Genomic DNA, 16,579 nt, shown 5'->3' with positions numbered 1-16,579 from the left:
TTTCCTTGCCATTCAAGGGAACATCCCGAAAATAAGAGGGAGAAGCAGACAAAGTTTCCTCTCGCTAATTACACACATCAGAAGTGTGCTTCAGGTTTAAAGTATCCCTTAACCCTAACCCTCCTCAGTCCTCCAACAGGTGAAGGATTGAGGAGGGTTAGGGTTAATGCACTGACATTTGTGAATACCTAAGGCAGTTAAGACTTTTTTCTGGAAGGAAGGCAATCACATAAGACTGCTCTGGCAGGTTGGATTAAATCATGCAATCATTAAATCAAAAACAAAATTCAGTTCAGAGCTGAGATGCCAAAATTGAGGACAAATACCATTATGCATGGAACCTGGCCCAGAATGTAATATGGAAAAAATAGAGAAAAACTTTATCTTTAAACTAGAAAAATAAACTGCACTAATAAATATCATCAACCATTTTCAACTGTCTCCATCTGTGCTTATGGAGCATTTGCATTCATTCTCAAAGGGCAGCTTAGATGCAAAACCATGGTTTTGTTTACCTGTTGCAACATAGAACTGACCTGTTCTCACCGTCCCTATTTTCACTGTCCCCTGTCGGTGTCCTGATTTTGCTTTCGTCAGCGTTCCCATTTCACTCGTAACGTGTCATTCTCATTGCGATCTGCCAATTTCTCCAGATGACGGTGTTGATGCAGATTGGTTTTGTTTGTTTGTTTGTTTTTTCATTTGGTAAATCTGCAGCTGCCTGCAGAATTGTGAGGAGAAACTGAGTGTTGGAGAGAGGGTTGTACTCCAGGTGACATCGCCAACCTCCTCGGTCAGTTATGTCTGGGATGTGCTCACGCGAGATCATGTCCCGGACGAAACCTTTGATTGGGATAGGTTGACCACCACTGGTAGAAACTCGGCATACCTTGTCATTGTGGGCGGAGCTTTTGATGACGGAGACTATAGAGAGCGGGCAGTAAGGGCAACAGGTTGGTGTTTGAATTTTTTACATTTTTGATATATGTCCAGTTTTCTTAGCTGACTTATAAATACCTTGTACACGCTGCCCAGTATAGCCCTATAGAGAGTGAAGATTCCCGGAAACTTCCTGTCAAGTAGAGCTAGTTTTTTGGTTACTATCACAAAGTAGTTTTCAATAAGACTAGGCTTGTGACCAACTGTTTGATTCACCAAAAAACACATGGGTGGCTTTATGTGAGGTTTTGCAAGTTGCAGAGTACGTCTGACATTGCAATCCAAGCAAAATCTTTCATGTGGGTACAGTTGTACACCAGGAAAGACTTCATGGACCTAAACTGTGATCAGAAGTCAAAGCGTTTTACCGTGTACAATTTATGTATTTGACGTCGGTCACTCAGCTTGTTAAGCAATATTCCATGCAATTGTGTCGGTTTTTCCAGGTTACCACCCTGACAGCCCATCACCAGGATTTGCCGACTACACGTTTGAACTGAACGCCCCGCCTAGGATGGGCACGTGCAGCCTGGACCCACCCAGCGGCTATGCCCTGCAGACCCAATTCATCATCGACTGTGTTGACTTTTGGGACGAGGAAGGCCATTTGATGTACACGGTCCGCGTGCCGCCTGCACTGGAGCGGAAGGATGAGGCTGCCTTGCAGTTTCTAGGTCAGTAAGGTTTCTCAGTCTGTTGATAGTCCACGTAAAGGTGAAGGCAAAGTTGTGACGCCACGTCCAGAAATACCATCGCAAATTTGTAAGAATTCAAGGCGGCTACACACCAGCAATTGGTCGTTTGTTGCTAGTTCTCTGCGTTCCCACTTGCACTAAATTTAAACCAGCCTTTCTCCCATTTTCGATGTTATTTGTTCACAGATCCCGTTCTGTACAGTGGTGCTTCCTCCACCACTCCCTCCGTCTATCTTCCCCTGGGAGATGCTTCAAAGGGTCACCTGGTGACTATCGCTGTGGAGGTTGCCGACATACACGGTGCATCCGTGATGTTCACGATGACTGCAGAGGTGACGTCATTCTTTGGTCATATTACTACATTTAATTTTTACAGCTTTTAACAACCATATAAATCAGCAAAAGCTTATTTGCCAAACACTGTTTTACAAGGGGTTCACTGCTGTCCGAGTACCAGTGACTGCTGCACCAGTGGCTTAGGATTATGCAACATTTTGCTAACTATATGTTTATTTTGCCTTTCTGCCTTCCATACATTTCAAACTGTGCATATATTGACTGTAGGGCCTAGAGCACATCTTCAGTGGACCCCAAATGACAGGTAACTCCACAAGAACGTCATACTTGATAAAACTTTTGAATGGAACGCAGCTCTCTAATCCACCACAAAACATAACCCGATTAACAAGCCGATTAAAACGTCATGATCAAAGGTACGATCTCCTGAGACAGTCAACCTAGGGGATGATGAGAACACCGGCGAGATCCTACTGAACCTGACCAGCGGCACCGACTCAGAGCTCCAGGGGCTGATTGACCAGGGCGACTTCCAGACGGCCGTGCAGATCATCGGGGCTGTGGGCTCCATACTGGACAGCCATGATGGGTCGGCTGGCGAGGGGAAGGGACCGGACCACATTGAGTCCCAGAAGAGCAAAGAGTTAAGGGAAGAGGTGAGGAATTAATATCTTGGGGGAAATCATATAGGACTGTCAAGGGGTATCCGGATACCTAACACCCAACCATAAATAGAGGCTACTCAGATCAATTTTTGGGGGTTTTTATTACAAGAAAGCTCAGTGGGTTGAGACATGACTATTCGGAAAAAAGAAGTAAAAAGTATACATTCTTATTGGACATTCAACAATTACTGCGCATCTAGCATAGTTGACAGTTTCTCAGAATCAAATTGCACTTGAGTATTTTCTTTTGGCAGTACTGAGTTGGGGCACTTTGCAGAGAATTGCATGGTGAAAATTGCCGTACGTGTGATTCTGGTGAATGCTTTTAATGTACAAATACAGCCTGGTTTGAGGGGAAGTAGTCAAACTGACCTACACCGAGGGACCAGTAATTCCCACTATTTTCCCCAAATAAACCATGCTGTATTTGTTTTACTACACTTCATAAATATTCAAACAGAAATCTCACGTTACTTGGACTCACAGATGCCATTGTTATTTCTCAGCTGCTAAATTTGTAGTGTAGATGAGTGTAGATGTGCATAGAAACAGGGCTTTTCAACTGTCTGGTGCTGACATACGTTTTGGGTGTTTAGTGTAATAGTTATTAGGATACAACTCCAGACTGGTTACGTAAAGATTACATGACACAGCTCTACATATTTACGTGGCGGGTTCCATTAGAGGGATCTTCTGATGCTACCACAAAATACTATACCGCACGGCAGCGAGGTGGATACTCACCACTATGATGTCACCTGGTCGCATATCATTTCTACTTCCCAGACGCGAGGTGAAATCGGCCAATGACGCACTCCGATTTGCTCATGAATATTTATGAGGTGTAGTTAACGAAATTACCGATCAGTGGGTATTGGACTATTACAAATGGGTACGGTATCTAGTTCTAGTAGGAGCCACATTCCTCTCCCCTCTAGGGCTAGATTCACATTCAATGCCAAAAAAACCGAATGTGGACATAAATACGTGCATAACTTGAAGAAGTCATGTCAAGTGGACAGCGGAATGCTCTTGAAACCATTACTAGAAACATGAATTGTGGTTATTTGCTCTCAGATTCGAACATCAACTGTGAATACCATAGCCACCATGCCGGTCGAATCAGTAGTCGCCCTGCAGCAGTCTTCCTACGCGCTGGTAGCTATCACCCAGGACAAAATGGAAGTCACTCAAGAGACGCAGGTATCGGTCATCGACTCATCTCTTCCATTGAAACGGATTTAGCACGCGAGTACCCCGTATTGGTGACAAAGAGAGAGTGAGAGATGTTACAACAAACAGACACTTCAACACCATGGTGGCCATATGTCTGGGTCCACCCCTGCAAGATTCTTGGATTTCTGTCCATGCAGAAAGAAAGTCACGATGTGCGCTCTGCACTGCACGTGCAAGTCAGTGGACGTACATGACGTAGCCCCTCTCCGAAGCCCTAAAATGAGTGATCGCATGTCAGTAACTATTGCTCTCAAAGTCCAGACCATGCAGTTGACTGTCATCTTGTCCTGGGGAAAAATCACTTCAGTTCTTTGATTCTTAGCAGATGTTTCACATATTTTTATCCCGGGAGTCTTCGGGATGATGATAAAGATTTGTTGTCACAAAATTGAGATGCGACCTTCATCTTGGCCTTACCTGGAAATCCTAGACCTGGCGGACTGAATCCAGAATAAAGAATGAAATCTCATGGTCAAAGACATGGTTTCTGGGACGACCAGTTACTTGCCATTTTTGTTACATTGATATCACAAGCCAGAACGTGTTGAAACGATTTTGAAATTTCCCCCTCTTGTCTCGTCGCCTTGATTTAGTTGACTGCGGCTACAACCTTGGTAAAGATGGGAGCGTTCCTGAAAGAGCACTCGGTGGAGCGGACGGACTGTGAAAGCTGCCAAACCTCCATCGATGATGCAGCCCTGAATCTTGTTTCGGGCCTGTCCAACATCCTGGATGCTGCCGTGGCGAGCGTGGATGAACTGACGGCCGTAACAACTACACCAATAGATACGGTTTCCAGAAATGATACGATTTCCAGAAACAAAACCACACCAATTGAGGAGGACAAAGATGACGTCAGGGCGATTCAAAAGGAGGTCAAAGAAAAGGTACAGTTGTTTGCTTCATGCAAATCAAGACATTTTTTTGGATATTTTGGCTTCAAAATTGTAATACTCCCGAGGAACAAAAAGTCCACAACCGAAATTGCCTTTATAGAGCAAAGAGGTAACCAAGGCAACCCTGGCCACCATCAGTGATGTGCAGGATGCCCTCATCGTGGACAAGGTGCCAGGCGAGGAGCCCACGGTCATCCACTCACCGGCGCTGACTCTGACCTCCCAGAGGCAGGAGCAGGGCACCCTGGGAAGGAAGTCTATCGGAGTAACGGAGGCCCAGCCCAGCGGGTTCATTCTGCCAGATGCAGCAGTCATCGGGAGCTTCATGCCAGCCAATTACACGGATGCCATCGATACCCAGGTGTGGTGAATAAGAATCATTCCAAGGTGAAATTCGCACTTACAGGGTGCTGGGATGGGCTAATGACCCTGAATTTTGTGACGGATGTAGGAGCATCGCAAAGCATTGTAGTTAGCTTACTACAACATTGCCACATTAACATTCTGTTTCGTAGATTCATGGTGCACATATTGATCCATATTATTGTTCAAATACCAATGATAATTCAAAGAAATTACACTATGCAGCCCAAATTTATCAGCCCGTCTCACCTCCCTGTTCGTGCACTGGACATGAATGAAAGGGTGAGACTTATTTTGACAACTACCCGAGAGGCACTTTCGTTTTCATCACCTGAAACACTTTTATGATTTTTTCCACAATACAGTATTATACAAGTTGGCAGTTTTTAATCGGTATGTGAATCCTTCTTAGAAATTTTGAAAGCACAGCCCTGCTGTTGGATTCCAGTGAATTGTAAAAAGACAGTGATATGCAACCAAGATTTAAAAACAGGGTTCTTTGGCACATTTGACAGATGGTGCAATTTGCCACTGATCCGTTTGTCTGGAGTGAAGGAAGCAAGGACGTCACGTCGGAAGTTGTTGGCCTTCAGTTGAAGACGGTTGACAGACAGGAGATCAAAGGTAGGGTAGGGCTACAATCAGAAGAACCATGGGTTCTGAAAGGAATGACCACACCCTAAATGGTGAAAAGAACAGAAAATTTCTGTGGAAGTGCTCTGTGGCTGATCATCTCATGGGCCTGATACTGCAAGCGCAGCACACTAGTTCACAAGCTTATGATGCAGAGTACTTACAAGTAATTTTCCACTCCACCACGATCCGAGTGGGACCGAGAGAGGGTGCAATTTTCCTAGCAACGGTGGCACTGTTGGTGGGAACTGCTCTTCACTGGTTCACAAACAGCTATGAAATGTCGCTGCCAACAAAATGAAAACTCCCCACCAACATGGCTCTTCTCAGCTGTTGAAGGGAGGGCATCTGCTCAAAGCACATAGAGAGCGCTCAGAGTCTTTATGTTCGTGCATGCTCATACATATGGAACAGTAATACTCAAGTCGCCCTATAGCTCAAGTCTGTCCAGTCGCAAAGGGCACTGTCTCGTGGGGCAAGAAACCTGAGATGATGCAAATGCCATGGCAGCAATAAGTAGGTGTATTACTCATCCATATTCAGTTGAATCACCGATGCTCTTTTGCCTTGATCGTTCTTCGTCTCTAAGTTACCGACCTACCTGTGGACATCCAGATCTTTGTGCCCAAGCGTACAGTCACCTTGGCCAACAATACAGAAGTGACTGTCAACCGCAGCGCAACTGTCGTGATCTCCTTTCAAGTTACCAACCCCAATGCCACAGTCAGTGTGCTAGCCTTGCCGTCAGACACCAGTGCTGAGCTGTCATGCTGTCTGCACTACCAGGGGAACGAGTCGTTGGTGAACCTGACCGAGGCGGACTGTTACATCAACACCACACTGCCTGGAGAGGCCTCCAAGTACTGGCTACTCATTCATGACGCAGATAGGGTGTTGAAGCAAAGATACACATGGATGGTTGACCCAGAACAACTGCGCGGTGCAGGTGCAATAAGAAAGGAAACCTACCCTTAGATTTTATGTCCTTGTATGATCTTCAGAAACTTGCCATAAAAGAGGGTCGTTTTTTGTATGAGTTGTTACATAAATGAACCAACAGTTTTGACAACTTCGAATTCTCTTTCCTGTGCAGGGATAGGTATGCGTCATTCTCGTCATTAATTGTCACGTCAAGCCTTTGCCCCCCACCTGAGAGGCCTTTGGGAATCTTTGTGGCTTTTTACCGTATCATAAGATACGTTCTGTTCTAAGGCCTGTCTCGAAATGCTCTTTGACTGACAGGGAAGTACCAGGCATTATGCTCTGTGCAAGACTCTGCTGGGACCAGCCAATCCAGGGCACCAGTTGCTGAGCCTGATGACACGTTGAAGGTCCTGATCGGTGTCTACAGCTCCCAATGTCTTTTCTGGAATGAGGAGGGGGAGGAGTGGGATGGCACAGGCTGCAGGGTAGGCGATGGGCGGAGCTTTAGATTGAATCAGTGGGACGTTTGACTGACCGACAATATTGGAGGGAGTGAAACTGTAGTCAGGCAATTATGCAATTCAATTTATGATGGCACAGCATCTTGCTGACCACTGACCACTCTAACATCAAAAAGGCACTTCATAGTGGCCAATGAAATTTGCCAGCTGTTGAATGAACCCTCTGATATTTGGCGGTTGTGCCGGCGCAGTGCTGCAATTTGTTTTTGTTAAATGAGCAACGGCTTTTATGACCAGCCTCCATCGCTGTCACTGGTGAAGGAGTATTTGTGGATGGAGCAAATATGTGCATCTGAATTCCTCTCATTAACATTCTGCTCTTCAATGCACCCCGTAAATCGCAAACCCTTGCTTTAATCCATCACAATCCAGGCTGGGCCGTTGTCCTCTCCCGAGGTCACCCAGTGTCTCTGCAACCACCTGACCTTCTTTGGCTCCAGCTTTCTGGTCATGCCCAACAAGATCGACTTCTTGGCAGACACTAAGCTCTTCCTAACGTTCCTGGACAACCCCGTCGTGGTGACCACAGTTGTCGTAATCTTGGCGCTGTACGTGGTTGTGGCGGTGTGGGCTCGCAGGCAGGATAAGGCAGATGCATTGAAGGTAGAACATTGAAAAGCTGACATTGAAGCCGAACTTGAGCCATAGTTTCGTCAGCAATGAATGGAAATGTGACCTACTGATGAGGGTTGGTGATGCATGATCAAAGGGTTTGGGGTTGTAATCACGCTGCTGGCCACACATTTTTGCTTGTGGCAAGTCACTTTACCCCTGCTTGTCTTTTTCTTCCAAGAGGTATCAGTGAGTACCAGCATTGTCTGGTGATCAACCTCAGATAGTCTGGTATCCAATCCCCCAGTAATGGGGGGGGGGAGAGAAATAGAAATACGGTATTCTCAGTCATTTTATACTTAGGTGCAGAAACCAGAGATAAACACTGCCCTGATCAGCCCTACTAACTCAGAATAGACTTTGTCAGTTAGCCAGTACTTTCAAATAATGATTTGACTAAGATAGTGCTGCTATCAACAGGATTACTGAGTAGTTTGGGCCGTTCACTTGATCCAGTTTTAAGTTAAGAACTTTTTTCTCCCCAATCACATGCTGTATCAGGCCTGCGTAATCACTCTAGAAGACAACGACCCCTTTGCCCACTACCGTTATGATGTAACCATCGTCACAGGCATGCGTAGGGGAGCTGGCACGACAGCCATTGTCACGCTCACCCTCATCGGCACAAGGGGCAAGAGCAGGCCGCACGTCCTGAGGGACAGACAGCGGCAGGTGCTGCAGAGGAGTGGAGTCGACTCCTTCCTGTTGACAACAAAGCAGAGCCTGGGGGAAGTGAAAGCGGTGAGAATTTGGCATGACAACGGAGGCGAGAACCCAGAATGGTAATTATGAACCAGGATGGGGCCTTACCTCGAAAACCCAGAACTTGTGCAAAAGTCTGTGAAGAGATGACATTAAAGAAATGTTCGAGTTTTGGAGGTGAAAGAAAACCATGCGACAAACACCAATGTGTTTGGAGAAACGGACAAGTTCAAATCCACATTGGATTGCATCCTGTTGTCATTAAATGTCAGTAATTGGAATGTACACTGTGATAACGTGACTTGATACACAAAGTAGTTTTGGTCTCGCTCCGTGCAACCAATGTTTCGTAGGTTTATCTTATGGGGGAGAAATGTTGACAGGATAGTGTGCACGCACTGGGTCTGAGATGGAAATTTCAACGTGGATTTGTGTCTCTGTATAGTAGGTTTAAGATGGGCAGTAGAGCAAGTCAAATTTGCATCACCTCCCGTAATTTAGTCAGATTTTTCCCTGATTTGAGTTCACTTCTCGCCCGTCAGGTACGTCAGCCGCATCACGGTACATGATCTGGAGACAGACGAGTGGTGGTTCTTCCTGTGCAATTCCTGGCTGGCCGTAGACATAGGTGAGGGCCACATCGATCAGACATTCCCGACAGCCACCGAGAAGGAGCTGAGTGACTTCCGCCATCTCTTCTCCACGCGGACCGTCCGGGACCTCCGGGACGGCCACCTGTGGTTCTCCATCTTCAGCCGGCCAGCCCGGAGCACTTTCACCCGTCTCCAGCGTGTGTCCTGCTGTCTGTCCCTTCTTATGTGCGTGATGCTGACCAGCATCATGTTCTACGGCGTGCCCACGGATCCCGCCGAGCAGGTCATGGACTTCGGAGCTTTCCGGATCACCTTCACAGAGATCATCATCGGCATAGAGAGCTCTGTCCTTGCATTTCCCATTAACCTGATGATTGTGACAATCTTCCGGTACGCCCGACCTCCGGAGATGAGGTCTAAACCCTACGAGATAAAGAATAGTCACAGGCCTTGTTCAAGTGAAACCACCTCATCTCTGTCTCCCAGAACGAAAGAAGAAACGTCCCTGCCGGTGAGTTTGACTGAGAAAGTTGTGTTAAACACAGACACAACAAACAGCACAGATCATTGGAACAGTTGCAGCAAGGACACATCATCTGATCAGGTTATCTTTTCAACTGACCGGACTTCCAGAGAACCACCAACAGACACAAATGGAATCACAGGAAGCCAGAAATGGGAAACGTCTAGTGGGGAAATGAAATTTTCACAGCTAACTGAGCCAGCACAGTTGATTTCGTCAGCAAATGAGAATGAAAGCTACAGCCACAATGAATATCTGCATTCTTGCCTGGACCGCCTGGTAGACGACCTGGATCTTCTGCCCCATGAGCGTTTCTTGTCAGCGGAGCAGTACTTGATGGCTAGGCAAGAGGCTCGGGATCTCGTACTCACAGTGATGACTATTCGGACTCCAAGCTCCTCGCCGACTGACCGCAGTGAAACGGACAGCCAATCCAAGACGGCCTTCTGTAAGTGCTCATTCAAGTTCCTCCCTAATGGGCTCCCTCACTGGTTCGTCTACATTGGCTGGTTTTTGGTGTTCTCCACCACTCTGGTGTCGTCTTACTTCACCATGCTGTACGGGCTCAAGTACGGCAAGAAACGCTCCATTGATTGGCTGGTGTCGCTGGTGGTGTCCCTGTTTCAGAGTGTATTCTTCATACAACCCCTGAAGGTTTTATTGTTTGCTGCCTTTGTGGCTCTTGTTATGAAGCAATGGGACGCTGATGATGACGGAAGTGACGATATTGAGGAGAGAGAAATTGGTGAGTCAGTATTCAGATATCGGCCCAGCTTCTGTCTTTGTGACCGCTCAGAGAATACTCTTATAGATGCATTTATTGATTGCTGTAGATTGGTATATTTTTTATCTTTGACGGAAGGTGCTATAGGTTGTAGATGAATAGATATGGACAAGCTAACTGCCAAGGACTCATACTTATGTATCTGGAAGACCTACTGCCAAATTGTTGTATAACACAGAGAACTTGAAGAGCACCATTAAGAGAAAACATTATAACGAAGGTCGTTAGAAACTAATGAATACAGCAAAAGGGGATGGTACCAGTTTGTCAACCTTTTTGTACTTCTGATTAGAAGCAGAGGGCTTCTTAATCCCTTTTTGTGTTGTGCTTACAAGTCAGTGTTCAATGCTATGGAGTTTTGGGTAAAGAGAAACTCCGTGTGGCCCAATTCAAAGAAGTGAAAGTCACCAAAATGACAGAAAAGCTCCTCAAAAGTCTGTGCCACAAATTAACACCTCAGTTAACACCTCTTGGCACCTAAAGGGATCTCTCAGAACAATGCTCTTAAATGAGTAGCTTGGACTACACTTGCACATAGTTGCAGATGATTTCTCTGTTTCTGCGTAAACTTTGCCTGTACTGTAAACAAAGGCTGAAACTGTTGAGTGTCGAACCTCAATCTCATGCCCCTGGCCAGAAAATGCCCCGGAAGTTTACAGGAAGCTCCTGCGCAAATGGAAGGCCACCCACTACCGGCCCCCGACCAACGCAGAGGTCAACACTGGCCGACGGCGTAAGGAGATGGAGCGTAAGATGTTCGCCCTCCTGCGGGAGATTGTGGGTTATTTCTTCTTCATCTGGCTGGTTCTGATTGTGGCGTACAGCCAGCGAGACCGCTCCTCCTACTACCTCACTAAGCATGTCAGGGACGTTTTCTTCAGCAGTGACGAGTACCATTCGGTGCGTTTCATAAAAAGAGAATCAGTCTTAAACGTCAGTCTCATTCATAAATACTTTTTGAGTCAGAAGTCAAAACAGGTTTAAAAATTGGAAATTTTGGATGATTTTTGTCCCGCAATTTTCTCCTTTTTTCAAACACCCTGCTAGCCATGTTGTGGTACTGTATGTTTCACTCATGACCAGTCGTAAACAATCTCCCTTTATGGGCATCTGCCCACGCGTGGCGTGTACTGCATATAAGGTGGTGCATAGCCAGCCCCGCTTTATCAGTTGCCTAAGACTAGCCACGTGATAGGCTCTTGACCAATAGAAACGGCTAACTGTCTTGGGTATTATAATATTAGTTGCTTTGTTATAGCGTTTACTTCCTAGCTTGTGTGACGATTACGTGCTGTCTTCTCTCCCACAAGCTCTTTAAAAGGAGAAAATTCACCTTACACTCATCTTACACTGAACAACAAATATTTTCTTTTTACAAGTTTAACAAACACATTCTCGAACAAAATTGAGTATATTCTTGAACCATATCGGCCTGAGTCGAATTTTATTGACTGAATCTTAAACAAATCTTTTAACCAGGAAACTAGGAATCGTCAATACATGTATTCCACTCAAGTGATATCTATATGTTTACTACCGGGATGTTTCAAACTGTTCGGCTTCCCTGACCATGACTGGAAAAAAACCCACAAGGCTAAAAATGCGCATTTCAGGGACTTAGAGAAGGCAAAAACTCACGATGGTATAAACGTGCTTTCAATGTCAGATAAGTGATTTTGACGGGTTCTTTGAGTGGGCAGACCTTACTCTTCTCCGGGGCCTCTACCAAGGCGATGACCAAACACTGTTTCTCATCAGCGGGGTTCGTCTTCGGCAGCTCAGGGTCCGTCCAGGTAACCACCTGTTAATTCTGACTTCAACCATACATCCACAACCCAGGAATCTGTTTTGCAGGTGTTTCTAGAGCTGAAAATAATACCGCAGAATCCCTTTGCTTGTACGTTGTAATCTTCCGTACATGCAACAATCCTATGTGGATTAGCTGAAAATTGCACGTAACCGGTGCATGATCACAGGTGCATCCACATGCTTACATAAGCAGTTAGTATACGAGTTCCAACTTAAAGAGTTGAACCCACCAGCCAAAGGTAAAGTATCGCGACAAAGTGTCTTGCCTCCTGGCATAAGCATTGCGACCTCTTGAAGTCGTCTTGAGGTCCAGCCTATGCTTTGCAATTTTTTTGAATCTACCGATGCTTGTTCATTTCCTTTCAGAGCTCTGCAACATAAACAGGTCCGTCAGAGGCATAATTGACAGATGCACGCTGTCGTACTCCAAAGACACTGAAGATACCGGCCTTTACAACAACTCATGGAGTGCTCCCCTGAGCCACCTGTCAGCGAACGGGACCAGCCTTCGACGACAGGATATCTGGACGCACCAGCAAAATGTGGCAGTTGGCCTTTGGGGACGGGTGGCATCTTACCCCGGTGGCGGCTACGTGGCCAACCTGGGTGTGAACCAGACGGAAGCCCGTCGATCACTGAAGGATTTGATGGCCAAGCGCTGGCTGGATGAACACTCCAAAGTTCTGGTGGTGGAGTGGACGGTCTACAGTGCCAACACCAACCTGTTCGTGGTGGTGACGTTTCTCAACGAAATCACAGCTAGCGGCGGCTTTGTCAAGACATCTCACATCCAGGCCGTTCGGTTGTACAGGAACACTGCTCAGTTCCAGCTCTTCGTCTTGTGCATTGAGATATTGTTCTCGCTGTATGCAGCCTTCTATGCATTTACTGAGGTGCGGAAGATACATCAGCAACGCGGAAGCTATTGGCATGATGGCTGGAACTGGTTGGAGGTTGCCATCGTTCTCACCTGCATGGCCGTCATCGCAATCTACATCTATCGTCACGTGTCCACCGAGAGGCTTTTGGAGGTCTTCCGGGCGCGACCTGGGGAGTTCGTCGACTTCCGAGCTGCTGCCGCCGTCTCGGAGGCCTTTCAGTACCTCTTGGGTCTGCTGCTGATCCTGTGCCCCGTCAAATTCCTCCACCTGCTCAGGTTGAATCCCAGGGCCCACCTGCTGACGTCTGTGCTGAGCGCCTCGGCCATCGACGTCGGGGCCTTTGCCGGCTACATCGTCCTGTTCATGTGCGCCTTTGCTTTGCTCTTCCAGCTCATCTTCGGCAGGCACCTGTTCACCTACAGCAGCATCGTCTTGGCCCTGGAGTCGCTTTTTGTGCTTTTCCTCGGGGAATATAGATACGAGGAGCTGTTTGCAGTCAACGGAGTCACGGCTTCGATCTTGATCATCGTCTTCCAGGCCGTGGCCACCTACCTCCTGCTCAATGTACTGATCGCTGTGTTGAACCAGAACATAAGCTACGTTAGGAGACACCACGAACCAAGTGAGGACGGTAAAATCGGCCTTCTGTTGATTTACAAAATACTCTCTTGGTTCGGCATTAAACACAGACACAAGTTTTGAGTAAGCAGTTGAAAGAGTGTGGATGCAGTTGTATTTCCTTGTTAGTTTCTCACATAAAAATCATGGAGCACGAAAATGGGACCTTTCTGCAAATCAATTTCGCGACCAGAAAAGTCATTCAATTTGTTTGTGCAAATCACATCTCAATTAAACAGTGGCTTTCATCGAAGTAATCTTTACTTTCTCTCATCAAAAATTCATCGAAATGTTGCAGAAAGTCAATTATGTTTTAGGACGGCATTTCATTATGCGAATCATGTTTATTTACTTCGAATACCTTTAGGTAGTTTGGAGGGGGGTTTAAATATTTTGTAAATAATGAATGTTTGAGTGCATGCAGTAATAATTATTTCACGGGGTGATAGATTGAATGTTCTCTTCCCCGAAATTATTATTTCCACTGCATGAATATGAAACATTCATTGTGTCTTATATAACATCTAAAATGTGTAAAAGTTACAATGTTATCTTTTCCGACTTGGCTTGACGGCACGACACGCAGTTTTCACGTTCTGCGGAGCCTTGACTTGGCTGTTTGTGTGAAAAGTCACGACCGAGCCGGTAGCGCTTGCGTAGTTGAAGGGTGTACCTGTAGCTCGCTCAACGTTGCATATAACAAACAAGTCAATGACACGTGATCGACGATCCACCAATCAGCTGACGGGAATTTACTGAGGCACATTAACAAACATATCTGTAGGGGCGATTATAGTTCGACACACATGTACAACGTAACATTGATAACCGATATTAATATTTCCACATCTGACTTCGGTTCCTGTGTACTGTACCAAGGTTCGAAAATAAGTCAGATCAACAGTGTGTGTTTGGCTGACATTTTAGAATCTCTAACTGACATCATTGGCGACAAATGCAATTGATAAGTTTCATTCAAACTGCCAAACAGTTGCAGTGTCAATATTTCTCTCAAGAGTTTCAGAATTTTTCAAGTCTACAGTGTCTTTTTGGTGGCATTTTCGCATCTGTAAATGACATTTGTAGCTACAGTGCTCATTTTATTTTATCTTTTTTGAGATCCTCACAATAATGCAATAAACGTCATGAAGATGCAGCTCCTGCAAAGTCCTGGAGCATTAAAAAGACCAAGGTCAACACCTGTAGCATTGTGTGTCCATTTTATAATGGGGTTTATCACCGTTCCTGATGTAAACTCTTGCACGTGTATCGGAAAGAAGAACGCGCCCCGTTGGATGAACTCGCTCCGATTGTATCAGCTGTCTTGTCGGTGCTGTCTTTACTCGGCGGAATTTCAAGTTATGCTCCTCTGTGGTTTTGCATGATATTCTTCTGTTGCGCACGGGTGTGTGAGGGTTAAAATGAGATCTGTGGGATTGAATAAAAGTTTGAAAGGGAGTTTTACTTCCACACATAAAATTTGGGGAAAAACTGATTAACCCCCTACAATCGGCACCAAAATAATCTCATTTCTGGGTGTATCATTCCCAAGCAGAAAGGGGTTAACCTCGCATTACATTTCTTGATGAGTTTTTAATCCTTATACACCCATGCGCAAAGATTTTCCAAGATTCAAACTCCCTGTGCTCACTGAAGCGTGAAAATGTGAACCTCAAAACTGGCATCAATCAAAGCAGCACTACAGCTTTCACCAACGGGGTACAACCACGGACGTATATAAAAAAAACCTGGACTTGCAACGCCTTTGTATGGAAAAGAAGCCAACCAGCGGCCATTTTACCGAGCCGAATACAAAAGCGTGGGTTGGCTCCTTTCTATTGACGTCAAGAAGAACAAATGTGGGCATTGCCAGGAAGGCTTTGTATTCGGCTCGGTAAAATGGCTGCAAGTGGATTCAATGACCCTATAAGCTGATTAAGGGCATTGCGAGTCCAGATTTTGTTATACACGTACGTCCGTGGGTACAACTAGATTTTTGAAACTTGGTTCAATGTGATTTTCATGGTGGGATTTTCTGAGTCTACTTTTTTCTGATATACCATGTAGAAGACCACGTTTGCAACCAGGGAATATCATGCTTACCGTACTCATCGAAATCCCTCGGCCACCGTAGAAAACCATTATTTTTTTTGAAACGCGCATTGGGTCGACAGTTTTCGCGCACTGTGATTGGTCAACGCGTTGCAAAGTCTTGGAGGCGCACTACTGTGAATCGCCCGTATTGGTGCCTCATCATCCAACACTAGAGGATGGACCAACCACCCCACCTCCAGGGGCGGCTTAGAACTCTACGTCCATGTTACAAGAATGACGTCGTAGATAGGATTGCCAGTGTCGAGGTTTATGTGACGTCCACTCCATCCGATTACGGCATGTATAAAATAAACAATACAAAATGAAAGACGGCTTTCACTTTAAATGAAATTAAGTTCTCGCCCCTAAACATTAAACAGAAAATATTGGAGAGGTAAATCGACAAATCCCCGAGGGAATGTTAGCCAGTACAACGTCTTAAATATTGTACTATACTGAAGAGCATTTTTCATCGTGTTTGACGTTGTAGCTGCGATTGCTGTGCCTATCGAGTCAATTTTGATCCGTCAGGATTTGTGTTTCCATATTATACCGTTAACCGTAAGAATGTACAAACAAGTGTGCATCAATTACACATGCTTCAACTGCACACTTTACATTATAATCGACACCTTTCTGAATCGGATGACATTACACGAGTGGTTTAATTGAATGTATTGTCATTTTCAGTGAGAAAATGCCAACAAAAATCTTTCCTCCTCGCCAACTTTTTCATTTGGACTTCGGTCAACCCATGTTACAATGCTGGCACAAGTGCAACAACCCTTGCCACG

General features: G+C 45.6%; 1 protein-coding gene across 3 annotated transcripts in view; it reads left to right on the top strand.

Moving 5' to 3' along the window:
• The window catches only part of LOC110983287 (polycystin-1-like protein 2), a 31,123-nt gene extending 16,235 nt beyond the window's left edge, over nt 1–14,888 (top strand). For 2 of the 3 annotated variants that reach the window (XM_022242423.2, XM_022242421.2), the window contains exons 23-38: nt 718–953; nt 1,386–1,613; nt 1,821–1,966; nt 2,348–2,587; nt 3,674–3,799; nt 4,426–4,719; nt 4,829–5,089; nt 5,607–5,715; nt 6,314–6,670; nt 6,967–7,133; nt 7,542–7,772; nt 8,283–8,563; nt 9,026–10,344; nt 11,021–11,283; nt 12,050–12,176; nt 12,559–14,888. In XM_022242423.2, the coding sequence (XP_022098115.2) occupies nt 718–953; nt 1,386–1,613; nt 1,821–1,966; nt 2,348–2,587; nt 3,674–3,799; nt 4,426–4,719; nt 4,829–5,089; nt 5,607–5,715; nt 6,314–6,670; nt 6,967–7,133; nt 7,542–7,772; nt 8,283–8,563; nt 9,026–10,344; nt 11,021–11,283; nt 12,050–12,176; nt 12,559–13,775 (5,602 nt within the window). In that variant the 3' untranslated portion in view covers nt 13,776–14,888. Of the gene's footprint in view, nt 1–717; nt 954–1,385; nt 1,614–1,820; nt 1,967–2,347; nt 2,588–3,673; nt 3,800–4,425; nt 4,720–4,828; nt 5,090–5,606; nt 5,716–6,313; nt 6,671–6,966; nt 7,134–7,541; nt 7,773–8,282; nt 8,564–9,025; nt 10,345–10,974; nt 11,284–12,049; nt 12,177–12,558 lie in introns of those variants that run through there. The other variant, XM_087138277.1, reaches the window with a different exon arrangement.
• Nucleotides 14,889–16,579: the final 1,691 nt, after the last annotated feature.

The sequence above is a fragment of the Acanthaster planci genome, linkage group LG06 (genome assembly GCF_054643075.1).
Source record: "Acanthaster planci isolate LZ-2023a linkage group LG06, COTS_SCS, whole genome shotgun sequence".
NCBI lineage: Eukaryota > Metazoa > Echinodermata > Asteroidea > Valvatida > Acanthasteridae > Acanthaster > Acanthaster planci.
The sequence above is the reverse complement of the archived record's forward strand: the minus strand, read 5'-3'. Positions and strand labels throughout refer to the sequence as shown.